Here is a 17,743-nt window from a genome sequence, read left to right as displayed (position 1 = left end):
AATTAAGTCTAGACTATTCAAGGGTGCCGCAGGAAGCACTCCTTCAAATAAAGGGTAGTAAAAGCCTTTAGCTCGGAAAAACATCAATATTTCAAGACTAGATATGGACAACTGGAGGTGGCCAATCGTCATTTTCAGAATTGACCTGGATATATGTTTGGTAGGCAAAATTTTTAAGGGATATAGTTCCAATGTGTGTAAGTGGAGAACAGATCAACCATGCTCTTGTTAAATGGGGGAACAGGGTCATGGGGCTGAATGTCCTCCATCTGTTTCTATGTTACTGTGAGTGAGGGTTGAGCCTCACTGACAGCTCCTGGCCTACAGATCAATTACAATAATGCCTGCATGCTGACTACAACTACAAAAGTGAACTCTTGAAGTGAGGCCATGAGTGGAATGAAGAGGATTGGTGTAGATACTGTCTTCCTTCAGAACAGTATGAATTTGCACTTGGCTCACTGCACTGGAGCCAATATTTCTTGCAAAGCTGTTACTTGTAAATTGATGAATTGCCAGAGACTGAATCTGACTGGATTGGCAGGAGCAGGTTTAGTGAGGAGAGGCGGTGACATAGTGGAGCTATACTTAGCAGCAGCTTCAGGCAGTATTCTGAGGGCCATGGGTTCAAATCTCAGCATGGCAATTAGTAGAAATTCAATACATAAGTCTGCAATACAAAGCTAACAACAATTAATACAGATTGTTTTAAAGACACATCTGGTTCACTGATGCCCTTTAGAGATCGGTTGTCCTAATACTCCAGATGCACAGCAGTGTGGGATGATGCTTATTTGCTCTTTAAAATGGCCTAGCAAGGCATTTGGTTCAAGGGAAAGATCCAAAAAACATGACTTTTTAAAATTATGAATAGGATGTATCTTTACTGTACCTGAGACTGGAACAGCATCAGAGGGGTCCCTTTCTGTACAAGTCAGTTTGCTGCCAGTACTCTGTTTGAGAGTAAGAAATTTATTCAAAGATTACGGTTGCTGCCAGGAATTTTCTTGAATGTATTTAAGTTATTAAAGTATGAGCAAAAAGTGCCAGAAGTGGATAGCAGGCCGAGTTTCCTTCATTTGAATGAAATCGATTCAGAGCTATTTGGTGAAAGGTCACTTCTGAAAGATTCATCGTCAGCTGTGGAGCAGTCTTAATGGCAAAAATCAAAAGAAGATAAGTTAGAAACAAAGCAGAAAAGGCTAAATGGTAGTTTGCAACTTGGAGAGGTCCAAATTGTGAAGGAGATGGACCATCAGGAAGATGAAAGAATCCAGACAAGGGGGGAAATGATGAAGATGCATATTATGAAGATGGAATTCACTCACATGTGAGATAGTTTACCTGCTGACGTGGACCCCTGTCCTCCACATTCTGGCTGTTTCCGTAGTCCCTGTTTTGGTAAGTGAAGAGGCAAGGTCTCTCCTACAGGAATGGACAGGGAGAGTGAGTTAATGAAGCATTGCAATGCAGTAAAGGTGCGGTAGTGTTGAACATGGTAGGAATGTTTGATTGCGTATGTTGACTTCTCTAGTCAGACGGCAGCAGATACCATCGGTCTGGTCATACCTGGGATGGACAGTATAGCCGAGGAAGTGTGGCTGTGCATTCAAGGACTTCAATTCCACCAACACTAGGTTTGATCTGTGAAGGAAAACAGACAAGGATCAGCATGTTCGAAAGATTACATGACAGCGTAATTAACACTGCAGACTCTGACCATGGCAATAGCCACATTGAATTTAAAAATATTGCAAAATACACAATATCAACTTTAGGGCTCATTATTGATAGGGACCTGTATGTAGGACAGATACGTGAGGTGTTTCACTGCCTCAATGATGGTTCTAGACTTTGACATGTTCCTTATTGTGCCTATCTTTGGTTCAGATTACAATCTTACCTTATCTGAAGCTGTGGAGGTGAAAATGAGGTTAACTGCTCAAATGATTCCAAATCTGATCTCAATCACAGACTCCTACTGCTGTATCCGGGTTCAAAAAAATGAGTTTACTACGTAGACCAGGGCACAGCACAATGAGGTTTGACAATATCTCCCACCCCATTGTGAAACTCCGTGTCAGTTTCAGTTTGCACTCTGGCATTTCAGAGCCACAGCAGCTGTCATATCACCCAAAAATGAAGGATAGACCAGAAAGTGACTTTCCACACTCTGTCATTGTTGCTGAACACATTTAGGAAAGATAGCCTTCCAGCATGCCTTTAACCAGTTTTAATTGGACTAGTGCACCTAAAGGTGACTTCATAACTTCTAGCTGATAGAAACTATCAGCCCCAAACCCTCAGGAAAATCATGGAATAATATATATCAGGGCTTTATTTGGCCCATTATGATTGTACTACCTTTTTGACTGAGCTATCAGTCTTAATCTTTCCTTCTTCCTTCATAGAATCCCTACAGTGGAAGTAAGCTACGTGGCCTACCAAGTCTACACTGACCCTCCATATAGTATTGCCCCCAATACCCTATCCCTGTAACCCCACATTTCCCGTGGCTAATCTACCTAGCCTGCACATCCCTGACCACTATGGGAAACTTAGTATGGCCAACCCACCTAACCCACACATCTTTGGACTTGTAGGAGGAAACTGGAGCACCCAGGAAAAACCCACGCAGACACGGAGAGAACGTGCAAGCTCCACGCAGACAGTCACTGAAGAGTGGAATCGAACTCAGTTCCCTGGTGTCTTGAGGCAGCAGGGCTAATCACTGAACCACTGTGCCAAACAAATCACTTCTCTCTCATTAATTGTATAATCCCTTTGTCTAAGGTCTGGAGGAAAGAACAAAGGAGTAGGCCATTTGCCCCCGCAGAAGCATGTTCCATCTTTCACTTAGAAGACTAGCCAATGAATGTCTGCCTTCCCAACAGTCCTCATCTGGTTCACTAGTGTCCTTTAGGGAAGGAAACTGCCATCCTTACCTGGTCTGGCCTACATTTGACTCCAGATACACAGTAATGTGACTGACTCTTAACTGCTTTCTGGGCAATTTGGGACAGGCAATAAATGCTGGCTGAGCCAATGACGACCTCATCCCATGAATGAATTCTAGAAAATCCTCAGAATAAATAAGGGAAATGGAAAAGGGAAAGGGGAAGTGATGGGTGATAGAAAGGAGGCCAGATTAAACAGGAAGGTTCAAAGAAAACAGAATTGGGCACATTATGGAAATGGCAGAGACAGCAACTTAGTGATAAGCCAGGTATTAAAGATAATTGCAGTAAAAATGGGAAATATCTTATCTCTCTTGAACTATCTTTGACCATTTTCATATCACGATGGCAGTTAACATGACGTTATCAGAGATTGTAATTCTCCAGCAGCTATCATCATGAACTATTTTGCCTTTGCATAAAGGAAAAATTCACAACACAGTAACATGTCCAGATTACTTTTTAACTAAGACCTAGACCTTTCCTCTAAACTGTTTTAAGAAAACAGTGATTAAATAAAGCGAGATTATAAAAAACCGAAAACACTGGTACAACAGTTCAGTTGGAGTTTGTGCAGGGGCAATAGTTTCAGTTTGGAACAACTTTCAAAGCAAACACAGAAGAGAGAAGGCAGACAACAGAAAGGAATCATGGGAGGAGGACAGATACGACGGTATGGCAAAAGAGATAATGGTGTATAAGAAAAAAGTAACAATGAGAAAAGTTGGCAAAAGGAAAATATGCGAAATGCAAACAAAGAATGCTGGGAACACTCAGCAGATCTGGTGGTATCTATGGAGACAGAAACAAAACTTCTTACCCTCCAAATGATAGGGGATAGAATTGCCCTTGGCAGAGGCGTACACCTTGCAAAACTCCTGAATCTGACCTGGAACATTAAAACACACAATCCAACCATCCACTGACCCCTTGGCTGTAGCTGAGGCCTTTTGGCCATGGATGAGTATGGTCTGTATGAGCCTTGAAGTTATTCGTAAGCATAAGTACATTCTCAGTCCCATTACTACTGGGGCTATGGACTGTAAAATCCACCATGAGGACCTTTAGATATCTCTTGCCAGAAACAAAGTTGCTTCCCTGTTTTGGTCAAGGTACATGTCTCTAAAACTTTGACTGTAATCATCAATACCTATGGATATTCCGGACCAGTAACACTGCTCTCTGCTCAGGGTCCGTCCTGTGGTCACTCTTCCAACTAGGGGCATTAGCCTTATATTTTGTACAGGGTCTTTTCCATTGCTTGGTGTCCTGCTTGATCGTGAACTGCGGCCAATATTTGACAATTGAGGCTGTTGGGAAAGATGAATTACTTCAGCTCTCTCTCCTTGTCATGAACCAGCTGCTAGAGGACAATCCTCCCTGATCCTCTTCCAGCACCTCAATGGTGTCCATGTCAGTTTTTGAATTCCCTCATCACCTGGTGCTGGGTTAGTGAATGTTGGACCTTCTATTAATGGTTCAGTTGACTGACACCTATGTCAATCAGCTGAAACTGTCTGAGATCCTCTTCTGAGATAGATGGCAAAGGTGAAACCAGAAGTAGCTCCATCTGCCTGGACCTGACTTGGATCTGATTCATAAGCCCATCGGAGGCATTCTGCTGAATCTTAAAGCTGATTGTCAGAGGGAATCCAGCTCAGAATGTTGTCTTTGACATGGGGCATGGGTACGGGCATGATCCACTGCCCCTTCCGGCTGGGCAGGGGTGGGCTCCCTCCTGTGGTCACTCTTCCAACTAGGGGCATTAGCCTTATATTTTATACCGGATCTAGAATCAAAACTGGGCAGGTCAAGCAATCACTGAGTTTCTGTCACTAGCAGCTTGGCAAACATTTGAAAGCAGCTCAGTGAGTTGTGGTTGTACAAAATCTACGCCAATAAAAATGTCCCTGAGCTTTTGGGAAACAGCCCACGTCAAAGCTAGCAGTTCAAGTGTCATGCTGGAATAATTCTCCATATTCCTGTCAGTTGGCTTGAAACTCCAACTGGCCTAAAGGTTTAACCATTCCCTCCTACCTTGAACCTGTGATGTCAGTACTCCCAGACCAAGGAAATTGGTATTAGCTTGAGAGGGAACTGGAAATCTGGCTAGCCAAGGACAGGTGATGAGATAGGCTTCTGCATGAAGAGATCCAACTCCATGAAGTAGGTCATTTTCCAATCCCTCTTTTAGCATTTCAATTCATCAGCGAATCATGGAGTAGAACATCCACTGTGCACAAACCTCCCACAGTAACCAGCCAGACTAAGCATCCCACGCAGTTCACTCCTCACCTTAGGCCAGAGCCACTTCTCTACAGCTCAAATTTTCTCATCGTCAGAAGCACTGCTTTCCATGGAGCCCAAGGTATCACACTTCTGTCTGGAGAAGTTGGCACTTCTCTGGTTTGACTTTCAAATTAAACAACAACAAGATGGGTCGGACAATGTCTAGACTCACAAGCATCACCTCGACTGTATAACTGAGATGAGTACGTCACCAGGTATGACAAGGAGAAACTGGAAGACACTAGCATCAAAAACTGTATCATAACATGTAAAAATTGCATAAGCGTTAGAGTCCAAACAGCATTCTTGTGTATTCATAAAGTGTTCGTTTTGCTATCTTTTCACTGCCTTGTTCAGTAATGGGTAACTGGTCACAACCATGCGCCAAATTGAATCTGCAGAATTACTTTGCATCCTTTGAAAACTTGGTAATGCTTCTTCAGTCCAAGGTTAAGGCGAAACACTGTGATGAATCTTTGTCTTGAATGCCCAATAATTGATCCAGATCTTCAATTTTTCACTTTTCTTGCTCACAAGGAGGAGGTCTACTGACTTAACAACTCGCTCCTAAGATGTCAGCTAGTAGACCCAGACCACCTCTCAGTAATGGAATGGAATGTGGTGGTAAGGAATCTTTACGGGGTGGCTATCTTTAGTTAGAAAGAAGGAAGAGGCCTTCAGCCCATCAGGTCTGCATCAGCTCTTTAATTGAGTAACCATAGCTGATGAATAATGGTTGACATGCTTAGTCTTATATCAACTAATTACAATGTTTTCACTTTACCAAATTTCACACTCACTTTAGAGCAAACCTCTACTGTTCTACATAAGACTTTTAGCATGTTAAAGGAAAAAGAATAACTAGAGAGAGAATAGAACGCTTCAAGGACCAAAGTGGACATTTATGTATAGAACCGCAGAAGATGGACGAGGTCCACAATGAATATTTCCCATCTGTGTTAACCATGGGGAAACACACAAAGACTTGGAAACTTGGGGAAGTTAGTAGCGATATCTTGGAGACAGTCCACATAAGAGTAGAGGAAGTGTTGGAAGTATTGGAATGTATGAAGGTGGATAAATCTCCTGGTCCTGACCAGATACTTCCAAGAACACTGCAAAAGTCTAGAGAAGAAATTGTGGGCACCCTGGCTGATATATTTGCATCATTGCTAGCCGCAGGAGAGACCCCGGAAGACTGGAGGGTAGTGAATATTATGCTCTTATTCAAGAAGGGCTGCAAAGAAAAACCTGGAAACATTAGACCAATGAGCTTAAAATCTGTGGTCAGTAAGTTTCTTGAGAAGATTCTGAGGGATAACATATACATGCATATGGAAAGACAGGGTTTGATTAGATGTAGTCAGCATGGCTTTGAGCATGGGAGCCTCAAAAATTTGTTAGAGTTCATTGATGAAGTGACCAGGAAGGTTGATGAGGGCAGGGCGGTAGATGTTGTCTATATAGATTTCAGTAAGGCCTTTGATAAGGCTCTACATGGTAGGCTGCTCTGGAATGTTAGATCACATGGAATCCAGAGAGAGCTGGCAAATTGGATACACAATTGGCTTGATGGCTGGAAGCAGAGAGTAATTGGGAAGGATGTTTGTCAGAGTGGAGTCCTGTGACTAGTGGTGTGCATCAGGGATTGATGCTGGGCCCATTACTGTTTGTTATATATATATCAATGATTTAGATGAGAATGTACAAGGCATGATTAGTGAGTTTGCAGATTATACTAAAATAGGTCAGTGAGGAAGGTTATCAGAAATTGTAGCAGGACCTTAACCAGCTGGAGAAGTGGGCCAGGAAATGCTAATAGATTGCAATATAGATAAGTATGAAGTGTTGCACTTTGGAAAGTCAAATCAAGGTAGGAGTTTCATAGTGAATGGTAGGGCCTTAAGGAATGTAATATAACAGAGGGACTTTAGAGGTCAGGGTCTAGGCCCAAAACGTCAGCTTTCGTGCTCCTGAGGTGCTGCTTGGCCTGTTGTGTTCATCCGGCTTCACACTTTATTATCTCAGAAGACAGTTATAACAGGATGTTGCCAGGACTCAAGCGACTGAGTTATAGGGAGAGGTTGGACAAGCTAGGACCTTTTTCCTTAGAGCATAGGAGAGTGAGGGGGGATCTTATAGAGGTAGATAAGATCATGAAGGCATGGATAGGGTGAATGCGCTCAGTCTTTTTCCCAGGGTTGGGGAATCAAGGAAGAGAGGGCATCGGTTTAAGGTAAGGGGGAAAGAATATATGGGAACATGAGGGTGGTACGCGTGTGGAATGAGGTGCCAGTGGAACTGGTTGAGGCAGGTACATTAACAACACTTAAAAGGCATTTGGATGAATACATGGATAGAAAATGTTTAGAAGGGTATGGACCAAGTGCAGGGAAATGGGATGAGCGGTGGATGGGCATTTTTCTTGGCATGGACCTGTTTGGGCCAAAGGGCCTGTCTCTGTGCTGTAGGACTCTATGATTGTATGACTGAGCCACTTCTTCCTGGAGGAACCTCAACTATTCCCCAACACTGGGCCTAACTCTCCATAGGAGGTCACTAATTTAACGTCTGGTGAGAAGAGAAAACTGTTACACTGGATAAGGTCTCCATGCTTAACAGCAGTGGTCTTCATTGCTGAGGGCAGTGTCTTTTTGATTATTCAATTCCAACACCTCATTAGAGCATCCCTTTGGGTTACCATGGAGATGAGACAACAAGGATCAGATCACTAATTGCTGGACAGAAATCTGCTTTGCCTGCTCCATCAGCCTGAGGCATACTTTTCTGTGATAACAATCACCTCCTTGATTATAGACTCTTTCCTGTGTTTATGAGTCCAACCATTCCCCATGATCTGGATGATATGATTCAAAGAAAGGTAATGGAGGTTTGTCTCCAGTAAGCCGCCATTACTCTATGTGGATGCTTCCATGCTTCACTGCTTTTGCTGGCTGTTCTTCAGTATCGTGACTCTGGTTGATCTGAAAATGGGATTCAGGAAGCCAACATGATTGACCAACTTCACCAGATCCAGAGATATGGAAACCAGATCCTCCCCTTCAGATTGTTTGTACTTGTTTAACCTCTGTTGTAGCTGTGACAGGTTCCTGTAGTTCCCCAACGACCCTTGTCAATGCCTCAAAATTCCACTGTGGACTTCTTTAAATACTGTTATTTCTTCCTGGAATTTCACTGGATTTTCCTGCGCAGGCATTCATCTTGAACACCGCCTACTCATGAGCACTGAGGCCCCTGCATGCTGTGCATCCTTAAACCAGGCTTCAATCACAGGATCGAGAAGCGATTCTGGAAGTACTGCAATACCAGGTCGATGCGTGGAGTGGACGGAGCAAGCCCCTATTCCATCTCCCTGCTCCAAAAATCAATTTAATATATGGTCCCCAGATAAGGGACATATCAGATATTAAACTGATAAGAACAGATACTACACTTGATCTTAGCCAAAAGGCCCGAAACGTCAGCTTTTGTGCTCCTGAGATGCTGCTTGGCCTGCTGTGTTCATCCAGCCTCACATTTTATTATCTTGGAATTCTCCAGCATCTGCAGTTCCCATTATCTCTGATACTATTTCAATCACAGGATCATTGGGTGCTTCTGTTCTTCCATTGAGTCTGTTCTGCTTCCCAAGCAGCAAACAATAGAATATCCCACCTCCAGAGGTTTGAAGGGACGCACATGGGGAGCGTCTACCAGGTTTGGTCTGAAGGTCAGAGTCTCTCTCTGCCAGCAACAGAGTCCACAGTGATCCCACAGTAGCTTCAGCCTCCCTTACAGACATTGCCAGTTTCAACTCCTTCCATCTTGGCCTCTTTAGCCCTGACTTCATGCTTGTGCTATGGAACCTTGTTGATTGTGCCAGAAATGTAACGAGATTTGAACACACTTGCCAACTCAAAGATCAGGAAGCAGGGATACTGCCTTCTATAGGCCACTTCATATAGGAAGGGAAATTAAGGATAAACTATTTCCAAGATGTCGGTGGAGCAGTGCCCTCCCTGAGCATCATCACCTACTGCTGGAGTTTTTGTTAAAAATGGGAGGCCAGTTTGATTCAGCCTGTCTCTGCACAATATCCATCATCAGTAAAATACCATGCTCGTTCAAAATGACCCTTGGCTGGAACTTAGTTGTATTATTTCCTGTTCACCTTTGCAGATCAGGCTGCTGAACCAGTTCTCAGTTCTAAAGAAGTCATTGTGTTTGGAAGAATCACTCTTGAAATAACTCTACTCTTAATTATCTAGTTCCTGCCAAGCCCTGTCTCCAACTCCATTTCCATGGGATTGGGGGAAATTCAACTTTAACTTTGTTTTAAGCTCATCCAACTTGATTGTAATTGGTATACAAGAAGCATTTTAAACATCATCAGATTTGGTGTCATTGTCACTTCTTTTGTTTCAGTTTTACTCTAAATCATTTACTGCTACTTTGTAATAACATGGCATAAAATTATTTCATAACCTCCTCATTGTGGCAGGACAGGATCTGGCTCCTGGTCAATCACAGATAAGAGGCACGATTGCAAACCTGGCTTCAATCCAGAACAAGAATGGCATAATAAACCTGCCAATGTCTGCTTTAAACCTCACATAGTCTGAAAACTTCCTGGAAATTCCACATTCCTCTGTCTCTGTTCTCTCCTCTTCTCCACATCGTTGATGGTTCAGACCATCAGTCCTATGCCCAGCAATGCTCTCTTGAAGCATACTCAACATTAAGCCTTCTCCTCCTCTAAGATATTCTTGTAAGTTATTCTCTTTAGCTAAACATTTGATTTTCCTTCTGAACATCTTCTAAAACTCACCACCTATTATTGTCTTTTCTGTTGTGAGAAGAGCGGTGGGTACATAAGGTTATGCTGTTTGATTAGGTCATTGTCTTGGAAAGACCACTAATCACAATTTTAAAAAAAATTATTCAAAGTAACTGCTGCTGATATGTTATGACTTTAAAATCTAAACTCTAAAAGTAATATTATTACATATGAACATCTTTCACTACAGCTCAAAAATAAATACAAGCAATATAAATGATCACCAGGCCAATAATTTGTGATAACTCTGTCCTTGGACTTTGAAATTGTCTCATCAATGCACCTTCTGAACAAGGTTCTCAGGGGCTAGCTATATTCTGCGGTAATGTGAATTTCTTGGATTATATCCAATGCAATGTTTAAGCACAACGGGCTGGATTGGGTGTAAAGTTTCTGAATCGGCAATCAAAAAATGAACCAACATCTAGCTCATAGAACATAGAACATAGAACATTACAGCACAGTACAGGCCCTTCGGCCATCGATGTTGTGCCGACCCGTCATATAGATCTGAAGCCCATCTAACCTACACTATTCCATGTATGTCCATATGCTTGTCCAATGACGACTTAAATGTTCCTAAAGTTAGCGAATCCACTACCGTTGCAGGCAAAGCATTCCATTCCCTTACTACTCTCTGACTAAAGAAACTACCTCTGACATCTCTCCTATATCTTTCACCCCTCAATTTAAAGCTATGCCCCTTCGTGCTCGCTGTCACCATCCTAGGAAAAAGGCTCTCCCTACCCACCCTATCTAACCCTCTGATTATTTTGTATGTGTCAATTAAGTCACCTCTCAACCTTCTTCTCGCTAATGAAAACAGCCTCAAGTCCTTCGGCCTTTCCTCGTAAGACCTTCCCTCCATACGAGGCAACATCCTAGTAAATCTCCTTTGCACCCTTTCCAAAGCTTCCACATCCTTCTTATAATGCGGTGAACAGAACTGTACGCAATACTCCAAGTGCGGCTGCACCAGAGTTTTGTACAGCTTCACCATAACCTCTTGGTTCCGGAACTCGATCCCTCTATTAAGAAAAGCTAAAACACTGTATACCTTCTTAACAGCCCTGTCAACCTGGGTGGCAACTTTCAAGGATCTGTGTACATGGACACCGAGATCTCTCTGCTCATCTACACTACTAAGAATCTTACCATTAGCCCTGTACTTTGCCTTCTGGTTACTCCTACCAAAGTGCATCCCCTCACACTTGTCCACATTAAACTCCATTTGCCACCTCTCAGCCCAGCTCTGCAACTTATCTATGTCTCTCTGCAACCTACAGCATCCTTCGTCACTATCCACAACTCCACCGACCTGAGTGTCGTCTGCAAATTTACTAACCCATCCTTCTATGCCCTCATCCAGGTCATTTATAAAAATGACAAACAGCAATGGACCCAACACTGACCCTTGCGGTACACCACTAGTAACTGGTCTCCAGGATGAACATTTCCCATCAACTACTACCCTCTGTCTTCTTTCAGCAAGCCAATTTCCGATCCAAACTGCTATATCTCCCACAATTCCATTCCTCCGCATTTTGTACAATAGCCTATTGTGGGGAACCTTGTCGAACGCCTTGCTGAAATCCATATACACCACATCAACTGGTTTACTCTCATCTACCTGTTTGGTCACCTTCTCAAAGAACTCAATAAGGTTTGTGAGGCACGACTTTCCCTTCACAAAACCGTGCTGACTATCCCTAACCAATTTATTCATTTCTAGATGATTATAAATCCTATCCCTTATAACCTTTTCCAACGCTTTACCAACAACTGAGGTAAGACTCACTGGTCTATAATTACCAGGTTGTCTCTACTCCACTTCTTGAACAGGGGAACCACATTTGCTATCCTCCAGTCATCTGGCACTATTCCTGTAGACAATGACGAATTAAAGATCAATGCCAAAGGCGCGGCAATCTCCTCCCTGGCTTTCCAGAGGATCCAAGGATAAATCCCATCTGGCCCAGGGGACTTATCTATCTTCACCCTCTGTAGGATTTCTAATATCTCTTCCTTGTAAACCTAAAACCCACCTAGTCTAGTAGCCTGTATCTCAGTATTCTCCTTGACAACATTGTTGTTTTCTAGAGTGAATACTGTTGAAAAATATTCATTTAGCGCTTCCCCCATCTCATCTGACTCCACACACAACTTACCACTACTATCCTTGATTGGGCCTAATCTTACTTTCGTCATTCTTTTATTCCTTAAATACCTATAGATCATTATTTTATTCCTTAAATACCTATAGATCATTCTTTTATTCCTTAAATACCAATAGATCACTCCTTTATTCCTTCAATACCTCCTTCAAAACGGGATCAAATGTTTCAATAAGATCACATGTTGTCAAGTAAGATATGCCAGATGTCTCCTGTTAATGGAGGCTCTCACTTTGAAATGAACATCTAACATGGGAAATAGCTGAAGATTTCATTTCATTGTTTAATATTAGGATTAATGAAAGTTTGATTCATTTGTTAGCATTTCATCTGGGAGTTAAAATGTGGGATTCACTCTAGAGGCCTACTCTAGAGACTTACATTTGTAATCGATGTTGTGCCAAACTTTTATCCTAAACCTAGGTCAATCTAACCTCCACCGCTACCTTATACTATCATCCATAAGCCTATCTAATAGCCGCTTAAATGCCCCTCATGAGGTTGACTCTACTACTCTCTCCGGCCATGCATTCCACGCCCCGACCACTGTCTGAGTAAAGAACCTACCTCTGACATCTCCCCAGTATCTTCTTCCACTCACTTTAAAACTATGCCCCCTCCTAATAGCTACCTCAGCCCTCAGAAAAAGTCTCTGGCTGTCTACTCTATCTGTACCTCTGATCATTTTGTACACCTCTGTCAAGTTAAGGAAATGCTTCACTGTCAGAATTGCCATGGTTCATGTTGGACCTCTTGGAGGATGGCTGGATGGCTGACTTGCAATGCAGAATGACGCCAACAGCGTGGGTTCAATTCCTGAACCAGCTGAGGCCTACCTTCCTAACCTGTCCCCTCACCTAAGGTATGGTAACCATCAGCTTAAACCACTAGCAGTCATCTCTCTCTATTGATATAGTGGGACTGTGGTGTCTTGACCCTCACCTTTTTACCTGTTCACTGAATATAACAGATCAAATGATATGGAAGAGTTGCGAGGGCATAGCCAATATTTATCGTTTTAAATAACAGCAACAAATAAAACAAAAAACCTGCTTACGACTGAATTGTTGTTTTTGAAAGCAAATTGCTGCTGTTACTACACTTCATTAAGTCCTTTGCTCCCAAGAAAGCAATTTGGGACTTGATGTAATGTGTTTTCTTAATGCATGTGTGTGTGTATATACACATATATATACATTTATATCATATGTACTTTTGCAAATTAGTAATTCTTCCTTATCTAGTCTGTTGAGTTGAAAAGATCAACAACACATAATTTTAACAATGATTTAGAGGGTTCATCATTTATTAGATTTGAACTGATCCTATAATTCTGTCTGAGTCTGACGTGCGTGATCCACTTAATTTTCCATTTAATATCCAGTGGAGCTATATCAGCAACAATCTCCTTATCATTCGGTTTTAACATAGATAAGTTTGGAACGCCCAAGGATTTTAACCTCTGATCTGAACTACTATCTGTTTTCTTTCTAAACACTTGTTAAGACTGAAATGTACAAAGCTGGCACATACAAAAGAATTATTGATAATTAATTATTAATAATTCTTTCCCTTACCTGAAGCATCTTAGACTAACTCTAAAAACAGCAGTGCTAAAGAGGTCAGTGATCTCAAATGTGTGGGAATTCAAGCAACTTTCAATGTGTCACTGTTATCTTGTTAACCACAAAAAGAGCAAGATTTCCTGCTCTGTGGATCATTCTCTGGCTCTTAGCTTTCAATTGTTCTTAAGAAAAGTTTTTCTTCTTTATCTTACTTTCCATCAGTTTTGTCATTCATGGAATTCTGGATTGTTCTTTATCCATTTACATAGTTACTCTAAAAATTGTGATAAAAATGATCACTGTTCCCTAAATGTTCCATCAATGGCACTTGATCTACTTAGCGCACTTTATTCTCAAATATCAGGTGCAGCAGTACCTCCTTTTTCACTCAATTAGATACATATTGCTGTCAAATCCTTTCCTGAAGACACTCTGGGAAAACTTACACTTCTCTGTCCTTGTCACTGTTATTATCCCTGCCTATATTCTGATTATTAAAATATCTTGTTATAACTACTTTATAATATTTGCACTGCTCTGTAATTTCCTGATTAATTTATTCCATCCTCATCCTTTCCAGTTGTTAGTTGCTTGTAGACAACGCTGAGCAATGTAATTGCACCTTTTATGTTGCTCACCTGCTAATTCGATTTCGACCTCAACACTTTAATCCCACCCTCAGTTTTGGTCTAGACCATTGCAATGTTCTCTTTAGTCAATAATTCAACTCTTCTTTTTCGTCCTTTTATATCTTTCTGAACACCTTGTTTTCATGAATATTTAACATTAAGTCCTGCACCCATTTGAACCAGGCCTCTGTTACCGGGATAAAATTATATTTCCATGTGGCAATCTACACCTGTAACTCACCAATACCACCCCCTCTACAATCACAGACTTGCGCAACAACCCTTGTTTAGACTTAATGACTTTCTCCCACACTCTGATCCCACTTATTAACTCACTATTCCCAGTTCTGAAGCTAGCTGTCTCTCTCAGTATCCTGCAGACTTTGATATTCCTCTATGATATTATCTCCTCGCCCCCATGTTGCTGTCCAGATAGTTTGCTGTGCTGTACAGTATGAAATGCTGTGCAATTCTAGATTACAAACCATGTACCATTCTAGCAACTGACCGAATCTTTAGAAAAAGTGGAGAGAAGGTTCAAACTTCCAACCTTCGGCTGAAGTGAAAAACTGATGTTGCTCCTTGTTACTGAAAGCTGACGATGCAGATACAGAACATTGGAAAATAAAGAAAAGTCAAACACACCATGTTATTCCAAAGACTGCTGTCTAAGAGGGCATGACCTTTGGCATTGAAATGGAAGCCATTCTGTGCGAAGCAGCTTAGATTGGGTTGACCATCCTGCAAGGAAGAAGTAAATGTGGTCAAAATAGTCCACCACAGAATAAACAGTCAGTTCATGAGGTCAGACATACAAAGATAAACATTCGGAATCCTTCAATTACATTCCAGAATGTAATCACACTCAGGTATCCATTATTCTATATATAAGTGATCTGATGCCCAGTTAAATTCCAGTCTGTGGTCTTCTCCGGACTACCTCCAATGCCTTCTTTATCCTTCCTTAGATAAAGGTCCCAAAACTGTTCACAGAATTCCAGCTGTGGACTGACTAGTGCATTATGTAGTTTTAGCAAAACTTTCCTCCTCTTATACTTCAGCCCCCTTAAAATAAACGCCAACGTTCCATTGCCTTCCCTGAACTAATATGCTAGCTTTCTCTCATGCAGGCACAAGGCCTTCCAACTCCCAATGTTCCACAGCCTTTCTCCATTTAAGTAATATTCAGTTCCTCTAATCTTCCTGCCAAACTCCATAACCTCACATTGTGTTCCAGTTCCCAAGGCCTTGCCCACCCACGTAACCTGTCTATAACCATCTGCAGACTTGTTGTATCTGATTTCTCACCTTTTTTTGTGTCATCTACAAACTTGCTACAAATAGTCCAATGTGCCAGCATTTGGCCCATTTCCCTCTAAACCCTTCGTGTTCATATAACCGTCCAGGTGCCTTTTAAATGCTGTAATTGTACCAGCCTCCACCACTTCCTCTAGCAGCTCATACAATACAGGCACCACCCTCTGCATGAAAAAGTTGCCCTTTAGTTCCCTTTTAAATCTTTCTTTTCTCGCCTTAAACATGTTCCCTCAAGTTTTGGACTCCCCCACCCTGGGGAAAAGACCTTGGCTATTCACCTTATCCATGCCCCTCATGATTTTATAAACCTCTATAAACTTCACCACTCAGCCTCTGATCCTCCAGGGAAAATAGTCTCAGCCTATTCAGCCTCTCCCTTTGGCTCAAACTGTCCAACCCCGGCAACATTTTTGTAAATCTTTTCTGAACCCTTTCAAGTCTCAAAATATCCGTCCAATAGCAGGTGGACCAGGATTGCATGTAACAGTCTAAAAGTGGCCTAGCCAATGTACTGTATAACTACAACATGACCTGCCAATTCCTATACTCAATGTACTGACAAATAATGCTGAGGCTACCAAATGCCTTTTTCACTATCATATCTGCATGCAACTCCTCTTTCAAGAAACTATGAACCTGCACTCCAGATCCCTTTGTTCAGCAACACACCCCAGGACCTTACCATTAAGTGGTTAAGTCCTGCCCTGATTTGCCTTTCCAAAATGGAGCACCTCACATTAATCTAAATTAAACTATATCTGCCCCTCCTTGGCCCATTGGCCCATCTGATCATGATCTCACAGTAGTCAGGCTAAATTTACTGTCTATTACATTTCCAATGTTGGTGTCATCCACAAACTTTTTAACCATACCTTCTATGTTCACATCCAAATCATTTATATTAATGACGCAAAGCAGTGGACCCAGCACAGATCTTTGTGGCACATTGCTGGTCACAGGTCTCCAGTCTGAAAAACAGCCCTCCAACACCAGCCTCTGCCTTCTACCTTTGAGCCAATTCTGTATCCACATGGCTAGTTCTTCATGTATTCCATGTGATCTAACCTCGCTAACCAGTCTACCGTGAGGAGTCTTGCGAAATGCCTTACTGAAGTTCATATAGATCACATCCACTGCTCTGCCTCATCAATCCTCTTCGTTTCTTCTTCAAAAAACTCCATCAAGTCAGTGAGGCACGATTTCCCACACACAAAGCCATGTTGACTATCCCTAATCAGTCCTTGCCTTTCTAAATACGTGTAAATTCTGGTGTCAGGCTCACCGATCTGTAGTTCCTTGGTGTTTCCTTACCACCTTCTTTAATAGTCAGGCCATGTTAACCAACCTCCAGTCTTTTGGCACCCCACCCTAGGCTATCAATGACGCAAATATCTCAGCAAGGTGTCCAGCAATCACTTCCCTAGGTTGCCACATAGTTCTAGGGTACACCTGATTCGTTACAGGGATTTATCTACCTTTATGCATTTTAAGGTGTCCAACACCTCCCCCTCTGTAATATGGACATTTTCAACAAGTTGCTATTTAGTTTCCCACTTTCTATCTCCCATATCCTTCTCCATGGTAAACACTGATGCAAAATATTCATTTAGTATCTCTCCCTGCTCCTGCAGTTCCACACATTGATGAGTTTGCTGATATTTAAGGGACCCTATTCTCTCACCAGTTAATCTTTTGTCCTTAATGTATTTATAGAACCCCATTGGATTTTCCTTAACCCTATTTGCTAAAGCTATCTTATGTCCCCTTTTTGCTTCCCTGATTTCACTCTTAAGTATACACCCACTGCCTTTCTACTCTTCGAGGGATTCATTCAATCTCTGCTGTCAATACCTGATTGAGTTTTTTGAAGAAGTAACAAAGAGGATTAATGAGGGCAGAGTGGTTTACATGGTCTATATGGGCTTCAGTAAGGCGTTTGACAAGGTTCCACATGGTATACTGGTTAGCTATGTTA

At 41.9% G+C, this 17,743-nt stretch overlaps 1 protein-coding gene and 1 non-coding gene across 4 annotated transcripts in view; both read right to left on the bottom strand.

The window, feature by feature from the left end:
* plb1 (phospholipase B1) overlaps window positions 1-17,743 on the bottom strand; it is a 233,711-nt gene that overhangs the window by 187,658 nt on the left and 28,310 nt on the right. For all 3 annotated transcript variants that reach the window (XR_009445665.1, XM_059645186.1, XM_059645187.1), the window contains exons 14-17: window positions 15,097-15,192; window positions 1,570-1,644; window positions 1,345-1,425; window positions 893-953 (exon numbers count right to left, since the gene is read on the bottom strand). Coding sequence is in view for 2 of the 3 variants with exons in the window: in XM_059645186.1 (XP_059501169.1) it covers window positions 893-953; window positions 1,345-1,425; window positions 1,570-1,644; window positions 15,097-15,192 (313 nt within the window). In the remaining variant the exon portion in view is untranslated. The remainder of the gene's footprint in view (window positions 1-892; window positions 954-1,344; window positions 1,426-1,569; window positions 1,645-15,096; window positions 15,193-17,743) is intronic.
* LOC125452982 (U2 spliceosomal RNA) lies at window positions 8,540-8,729 on the bottom strand. Its single transcript, XR_007247650.1, has one exon. It is a non-coding gene; the product is annotated as a U2 spliceosomal RNA (small nuclear RNA).

This window comes from Stegostoma tigrinum, chromosome 4 (assembly GCF_030684315.1).
Source record: "Stegostoma tigrinum isolate sSteTig4 chromosome 4, sSteTig4.hap1, whole genome shotgun sequence".
Classification (NCBI taxonomy): domain Eukaryota; kingdom Metazoa; phylum Chordata; class Chondrichthyes; order Orectolobiformes; family Stegostomatidae; genus Stegostoma; species Stegostoma tigrinum.
This window is presented reverse-complemented; position numbering and strand designations above follow the sequence as displayed.